This window comes from Nanorana parkeri, unplaced genomic scaffold, assembly GCF_000935625.1.
Source record: "Nanorana parkeri isolate BGI_ZX_2015 unplaced genomic scaffold, ASM93562v1 scaffold372, whole genome shotgun sequence".
Taxonomy (NCBI): domain Eukaryota; kingdom Metazoa; phylum Chordata; class Amphibia; order Anura; family Dicroglossidae; genus Nanorana; species Nanorana parkeri.
Window position 1 is genome coordinate 661,031 of NW_017306640.1, and position 8,594 is coordinate 669,624.

At 39.4% G+C, this 8,594-nt stretch overlaps 1 protein-coding gene across 1 annotated transcript in view; it reads right to left on the minus strand.

The window, feature by feature from the left end:
- Nucleotides 1-2,926: 2,926 nt before the first annotated feature.
- The window catches only part of LOC108789049 (protein NLRC3-like), a 44,715-nt gene continuing 39,047 nt past the window's right edge, over nt 2,927-8,594 (minus strand). The window contains exons 6-7 of the mRNA XM_018558976.1: nt 4,506-4,589; nt 2,927-3,284 (exon numbers count right to left, since the gene is read on the minus strand). Of these exons, the coding sequence (XP_018414478.1) occupies nt 2,927-3,284; nt 4,506-4,589 (442 nt within the window). The remainder of the gene's footprint in view (nt 3,285-4,505; nt 4,590-8,594) is intronic.

The window sequence follows — 8,594 nt, forward strand, 5'->3', positions numbered from 1 at the left end:
CTTCTGTCAGACAATCACTTACTTATACAATGTGTTACCTAATCATACACAGAGCCAGGCAGTGAATAACTTGCATGAAAACCTCATAAACATAGAGCAGTGGTGTATTTAGTTTAAGGGGCAGTACTGCGGCTACACAAATGTTTAAAAAAAAAAAACAACAACAGCAAAGCACATTTTCAAAACACATCTGTTCTGACTTTGGCAGTTTGAAGTCAGGGGAGCAAAATAAAATGTATGGGACTTGTGAAGGAAATAAAAAGTCAGAACCTGTCAAAGTCACATGACTGGCTCTCTTCCAACCATGGAGGTCTCTCTGCTGTGAACTACCACAGACTCTAGACCAGGGGTCGGCAACCCCCGGCACGCGTGCCCGGCTTGGCACGCGAGGCCACATCGGCTGGCACGCAGGCCCGGATTTCCCACAAGGCCACCTCGGGGCGGCAGCGGTGACCCTGTGGGGAAGTTGCGGGCACCGGTGTAAGGTATCCGGCGGCCGCACACTACGGTCCGCCGCCGTCCATCTGATGGTTGCAAAAATGGCACTCGGTGTGTAAAAGGTTGCTGACCCCTGCTCTAGACTATGGCCTTAATTTTGTGAAAAGGTTGTAAAATGCAGGCTGCAGCATGTGTAGCGCTGAGCAGTATAATGAAGAGCAGATATCCACTATCCTTTTTACATGAGCCTATATGTAAAGTATGTAAGTACTTGATATTTGATGATAGTATATACAACTAGTGGCCATGCACATGCAGAATGGGCCACACTACTCGGGTTTGGACAGCTTTATCTGTCATGTATTTGCCCATACACCCAGATTGGCAAATCTTTGAAGTTTTGATGTTCAGCATACGTGCCAACTTGACCACGTAGCTTCAAAACTTCTTACTTTTGTTTACTTTGCTTACTGATTGATTTGTGCATATTGATGTAGAAAGTACACTTTATTGTAGTTATTAATCAGATTTCTTCTTTCTGTAGTCAAACCAGTGAAATATGAGTTTGTTTATTTGTTTTGTGGTCACACATTGCTCTTTACCTTGTCAAAGGAAACCTGAAATCCATGCTGAATAAAATAAACAAATATTGTCATCTATAAGCAGTCACCCCACAGTGCCGGCTACTACCCTCCGGCAGGAGGTAGTGGCTCGTCTGACATTGCTTCCATTTAGCTGGCGACTTGAGGTAGTCAGAGGTACTGTCAGTTAGTGTCAGTATCACTCCTTCTACTAAATGAGTGACCTTTTATTTCCTGGCAAGAGTATTGCCAGGAGATGAAAGGATTGCCAAGACATGGATCATATCTGCAGGTCATTTGCGACTGATGTTGAATCTACAATACATCACTTTTTCTTTGTCTTTTTACGAGGGGCTCACCTTCAAAATCCATATATGTTTGCATGGTACCGTACCCATGGCAGTGCACAACTGCCAAAGCTCTTTTTTAACAAAAAGCTTGCAAATTGGTTGTGGTATGGATTTTTAGGAGAACCCTCAGGGTTTTTTTTTTACAAACAATTTATTTTTCTCAAAAGTTTAAGGAAGCATGTTATTTAAAGGAATTATGTATGTTGAATGTTGCCCTTTAAGTTCTAAAGACTTGATCTGAGCAGAATTTTTGTACATTTTTTTATTGTATTTTTATTTGCTTGCAATTTGGCCTTGAAAAAACCCAGAATAAAACTATAAGGTAAGGCTCCCATAGACTTTTATGAGATTCAAGCACTATGCTGGGGGTTCGCAGATTTCCCACTGGGTTCTGCGAATGGAAAGAGACCAAAACTTTGCTTTGCTGAACAACAGATTTATTACAAGGTTACAGCTTGAGTCATAAATGTCTACCTAAGCTGCTCGAAAGTAACACTGTGATAGAATAAAACTTGATCCCGACCACTTCTTAATTGTGGATCTGTTTAGAGTAAAAATATGTCTTATCTTTAGTAAAACGTCTGCCTCAGAACAAATCTGTTGCACTTGGCTGTCTAGGGATAGAGGTGCAGGGGCCACAAATACACTGTAAACTTTGCTAAGCTAAAGGCAGCCTGATTTACATCTAAATTTGTCAATAATTTGCCTGATAAAACATCCTGCGTTGAGTACTAGGATTTAAAAATGACTCAATGGTCTCTAATTATAAAAATACTAATTACTAAAAATAAAAACAGAGAATTTAAAGCAGATTCACACTGTTGTGTTGTGATAATGTGTAGTTGTGGTAATGTGTTGTGTTGTGTTAATGTGTAGTAAAATTTGTATTTTACCATCACATAAGTGTGATTTGCTTGCAGTGCCATTCATTCTGAATTCTGAATGGCACCCGGATGCACATACACAGCACACCACAACGCACATGCAATTTAGCCCATGACAATGCACAGACGTGAACCATCTGTGCTTTAGGTAAGTTAAATTGAGAAAAAAAGGTGCGGTTGTCAACACCCTTGTCAAAATCAACATGATAGCGTGCATTAAAACACTGTGCCTTGAGATCGTTTGTGAAAAGTAGCGGTATGGTTGCATTTTGCAGGTGAATCCCCCCAAATTTAGTAAATATGCCAAACAAATAAGTGTACTCACCAAGGGCTAGCAGAATATTTTATCAGTAAAATCTTGTTTGAGCACAACAAATCTTACTAACCAGATTTGGTTGTTGTAAAAATCAGTGTTCAATCTGAGCATTATGTAAAGTTTATTTGTATACATTCTGTACATTTTTGTTGTTGTTAGAATGATGAAGACCAGGAGTGACCTATAGTCATCTATAGGTGTAAATGTATGCCATGTTCCTGCATCACAGGGCACCTCATCGTCATGTCCTATTTCGATGCAAATAGAATGTGAACAATGTACTCTGCTCTGATGGTCATTTGAAAATGAAAATGTCTTTGCTGTGTTTAGTCTTAATCTGTAACAAAGTTTCATGTTTCACGTTTTTATTAACTGTTCCTGAAACATCAGTCTGAGATCATTCATTCTCTTGCTAATATTCCTAATTGCACAATGACGTATCCTCTCCTGCAAAAAGGAATCCACTTGAGTATACCAATGTTTCATCCACTCTGTTTCTTTTCCATTGCAAAGGCTAAGTCCTCTGTACACTTTTGACAGGAAAGAGACAATTTTCTCATCATTGCACATTTTGCACCGTTGAAATATCCAGTCCCACCATCCTTCCCAAAACTCCTGGCCAAAATTCTCATCTATGTGGGCAACGATGATGCTTTTCAGAGATTTTGCTTTTATAGCGACAATATCCTCTGACTGGAGATTATTTCCTAGCAGCCTAAATTAAAAAAAAAATCAAGATGAGGGAAAACACTTTAAATGTTTAGGGAACAAAATGTAAACAAAAGCCAAAACAAAAATGACGCCTTTGGTCATATTTACTGAACCAAATCCGGATACAAGTCAGGCTTTAAAGTCAATTCCAATTATATTTCTTTAAATAGTTATAGCTAATACCGTAGTTGTAACTAAATAGTTATTAAGCCATTATAGAAATGTAAAAAAAAATGCTCTCCCCTGCTCTGCAATCCAGTACTGGTTGTTTTACAGGTTGAATAATCCCCAGCTTCATTTAAGCGACTTTCTGTGAGTGCAGGATGTCATTCATCCAACCCTTGAGGGGCATCCTGCACTCATAGTACAATGATGCAAAGCTCGGCTCTGATATCATCACATCAGCAATGCTCACCGCATCATTGAGGATTACCCAGCACCAGAGAAAAGGAAGATGAGACTACCTGTCATCTGACTGGCCTGAAAACAAAAATGGCTATTATAAAAATAGATATGAAAAAATACAAAGAGGGGGATGAAGAGAGTTGAAATAGTTGAACTTCATGTGTATCTAGGGCCAAAACCTTTTTTTAGTTTTGGATAGAATGTGGAAAAGTTAGAATCCCTATGAGGTTTTACTGCTATCCGGGGCTCCAATAGAGCTATTTCCTCTTACATTATGTTTTCCACTTAATGCATTTTTACTTCTCTCTGCATTGCAGTTAGAGACATTTCCTCTTAATTATATCCCTGGGGACAACCTTTCTACCATTCAGAAAGTGAAGGGATCTCTCCAACTGAGGCTCAGACTGCAGTAAAACCGGACAAAAGTTCTAATCCTTCTCCAGATTTTGACTATAGATGTACTTCCCTTCAACTTGCCCAGGCAGTTATCGACTTGGCCATATAAGCATAATGTGTGTCAATTTCTGAATGTTCAAGTCATTTTGCACCCATGTTGTGCTTCTGGATCATTGCGGAAGGGCCAAAAACAAGTTGGATACATAGGCAGATGCAGTATTCATGCAAACATTTCTTCACACCTAAACAGTATCTTAGCAATAACAACTGAGCAGGAAAGTCAAGCACTCTCCATGTACGTCATTTATTTGCAAAACTGGTCTAGAGCAACCTTTTTGGCAAATGTATGGGCACTTCAACACATTACTTATTACTAAGAAAAGCACAATGGTTTTCCAAAGAATTAAAAAACATGGACACTTACACAATATGTTTTAGGTTAGAGTTGACAGCAGATATGTCAGAAAATTGTTCAATGGCCTTGTTGGTGATGTTATTACCTTCAAGCCTGTAAAAAAAAAAAAAAAAAATGTATTTACAAGTTTATAAGCACTTTTCATGCCAATATTGAAGGTTATTTCTGAGCAAAGCCCTAAACATACTTAAATAGCTCTCGTTGCAGGACTATAGCTGTTACTGCTGGGTCATACACATTTACATTTTAGAAATGTTACTCCCCGTACGTATAGTTCTTTTGTTTTAAAAAAAAAAAATTCTTGAAAATATTGTGCTACAAGTAATCACAACTAAAGGGTCAGTTATGAAAGCAATCTTGTACCATTTTTAAATGGCTTTGTATTTATTTACAGATCCAGTTTTGTGACTATTGAATTAAAATGAAGAAATTAATTTCTGAAAGTGAACCATGCTGACACTCCAGATAAAATAGTAAAATAGGTTACCTTCCATATCAAATATCAAACTAGATCATTTGCTTCAGTGAACATGGCATTTGCATGTAATTGAGTACGTACATCAACCGCAATGCAATTTCAAAACAAAAATACTTATTAATGATCTTAATGTTTATGCAGCCCAACATCCAGTTTCCATAATAGAACTGTATTTCTCTAATCTGCTCTAATTAAGGTGTACTATCACTCACTTCTGTGTAGTGGAGAGAGTATAAAGCAAGGGACTGCAAATATGCTTCTCTTTCATTGCAAGAAAAAGAGATAAACAGAGCTGGATTTTCATCACTGGAGCCGGTAGGCACAGAACCTTTGGCGCCCTAAGTAATACCCCTCTGCTAAGATCATATCTTTTAAATGGAACATCCTTGTTTTCCTGGTCCTAATCTAACTTAGAATATTATGATACTGGGTAAAACATCTTATATGTGATCACTATCATCACCTATTGATGATGGAAATGTGTGGCCAAGATTTATACAGGGAAAATCTGTCGAGAAAATGTGTCTTTAAAGTGGTCCTGTACTGCATTTTAAACATTTGAAAGCAAAAGGCCTGGCTATGATCACACACAGACGATTCCTGATATTTATTAGACAAAAAGGCACTTCTGTTACCTTCTTTAAATTATTTAATTTTCTTATTGGGGCCTAACTTCATTGCTTAACCCTGCTAACTACCATTCTACAGCCCAATAGGACCACCTTAGAAACCAACAAAGGAACTCTTTTTGAATAAGGGGAGGAGGTTTGCAGTTGGTGGAGCATTGCCAAAAAGTCCAAAATTTTTACTTTGACATTTCAAATGGCTATAGGATGGTGCAATGCCTTTGTTATGGACCTCAAAGACAATCCAATGTTCACATTAGAACTAACAGAGTGATAGACGTGGATAAATTAATAAGTGCAATGGGATACTGGTCTAAAAAAATATAGTTGTCACCGATGGTCTGTCTTTAAAATGTATTACCACACCAGCTAAAGGAAACCTGTACTAATGAAGATATCTGGAGCTAAGTGCAGGTTCCTTTAGGTACCTTCTTTTAAGTATTGGTTGCAGTTTACTAAGGTTAAAGTGTAGCTTCCACCAATAGGAAAGGGTAAAATGTCTGCAAGGCTTTTGCTACTGTCTGAGGTCTCGGTGACATCTCTCTTATTGCTTATCTCAGTGACAATCTTTCACCCAGATGGGAAGTAGGGGAAAATCTGTGTTTCTTTTAGAGATTTCCCCCCCCCACTTCCTGTCATGGTGAAACATTGTCACCAGGACAGGAAATTTCCCCAAAGGGCCATAGAGAGCTACTGCTGACAGTGGTTCTAAATCTTCCCCGCTCTATTCAAAACGACATTTAAAAAAAAAAGATTGGCAGGGAATATACCTTACGTAGCCACATGTATATGTGAAATATACTATTTCGGTGTACTAACCCTATAATGAAAACCTATTCTGAACTCTGTAGGCCATAATTGCTGACCGCCTACAGAAAAAATGAGTTGTCTGCCCATTATGCTGATTCAATGGCTTCAGTTCTTTCCGAGTCAGTGAGCCCGAAAATACATACACTAATAAAGTGAGACTATCTGACCTGCTTGCTTGTTCTGGGACAGTGTCTCAGAAAGTATGGAAGTCATTGAATCACCATGACAGACAGACAAGTTCATTTTTATGTGAGGTTAGTAATAGCATCCTATGTATTTCTCTTTGTCTCCAATAATAGGACACATGTGGCTAAGCACCCCATTAAAAATAATTTGAAAATAACGTCCGAGTAACCATGATTTAATAATACAGACTGGCCACTTTAACTCAGATTTCTTGTTTCTCTTCAAAATATTTGCAGGGCTCATAGTTGTTAAAATGGCACTAATTATCTCTGGCAGTGTACACTATTTTAAACTGAACCTACAGATACCAGTTTGAGTTAGATGAAAGGCTCCAAGTGACAATCTGCCTGTATTCAATTAAGGATTTTTAAAAACCTGGCAAAAGCTCAGCCATGGGCACAACCCAATTATACTTTCAAAGCTGTCTTCTAAACTAACATTCATCAGCTTCACCAAGAGCCGCGTGGTATTATTTACTGAAATATGTTCTGCCTCTGTCATTAATGCAAAGTTTTCTCCTGTGTTGTTACTTTATTTTCTCTTTGTCTCATACATATATGCAAAAGCAGCACAAAATTAACATTTATTTCATATGAGAACGTTTTCTGATTTCATAAAATTATTACTTTCCATGTCTGTGCCTTTGTATTAGTTACTGGAATTTTTAGCCATAATAAGACACGTATGCCTTGTTGGATTTTATAGTGAATCCGTCCTTTTCCTATGCAGTGCAAAGCAGCAGGTTCACTTAATCGTCCCCTCCCAAGATGCATTTAGTCATCGTTCTTTGGCCCCTGTTCTTTTGGGTATGGGGGAACACGCAACATCATGGCACTTGTGCTTTGTGAATGGCCCAGAGTTGTCACATGGGGGGTGGCGAGAGAGTTTTCAGCCCTGCGTAAGCCCCAGTTTCAACTTAAAAACCACACATTGCTTCTTCTCCTCCCAGCTGAGCAGAACAGCAGAGGGTGAATAAAAGTTATGTGCTGCTAGGGAGGGGGGAAGTAACATGAACCTGTTGCTTTGCCCTGCACTGCTTTTATAACTCTGCTACTGAGGGACAATAGGGTAGTCACATACTACTAAACCCTATTCATCAAGAATAAATAAAGTGAGCAGAATTTAAAGAGGAACTTCACCTGACAAAGGGAAAACGAAACGTCAGCAGCTACAAATACTGTAACTGCTGACTTTTAAAAAACACACACTTACTAGCCCATAGCATCCAGCGCTGTCTTCCTACAACCTTAAATCTTGTCAGCATTTTCTTCATCCGTTCTGCCATCTTGAATTTAAGAGCCAGCTGAGTGATCAGTGAGTGACAGCTGTCCACTGCGTCTCTACAAATACATGAGCCAACATCCTGAAGCCCCTGGGATTTGTGACGTGTATACCAGAAGGCTGTGGGTAGGCCAAGTTTAAGCCATTCTTACTTAGGCCACGAATAAGGAATTAATGAAGGCCAGAAAAAAACAAAAGCATTTGCTCCCCCCCCCCATCAAAAAAACAAAAAAAACCTGCAAATATGTAACAGGGAGGGGGAGTATCAGAATGATAGGAGAATTATGGGGAGAGTGGCATACACTCTTCCCATAATTAGAGCAGACATGTGACATTGAAGCTGTCACACATCGGCTCTATAAATCGGGAAATGAGCGATCACATACCACCGATGGTTCTTTTCCGATTGGGCTAAGCATTCTATCTGGGGACTGTCCCCATAAATCTGGGGACTGTCCCCAGAAATCGTGGATGAATGTAGGGCTGCAACAACTAATCGACCAAGTCGATTATAATCGATGATTGAAAACTTGGAGAACTTTTTCAATCATCGATTATCGTCTTTCGTTTAGTTGGCCCTGTTCACGGCTCACACACGCCACATGCCGCACCTCCTCCCCGCCTCATGCTTGCCGCTGCTAGACCTGCCTGCATCCATGCTCTACACGCCACACCTCCTCCCCGCTTCACGCTTGCCGCTGTTAGACCCGCCTGCCT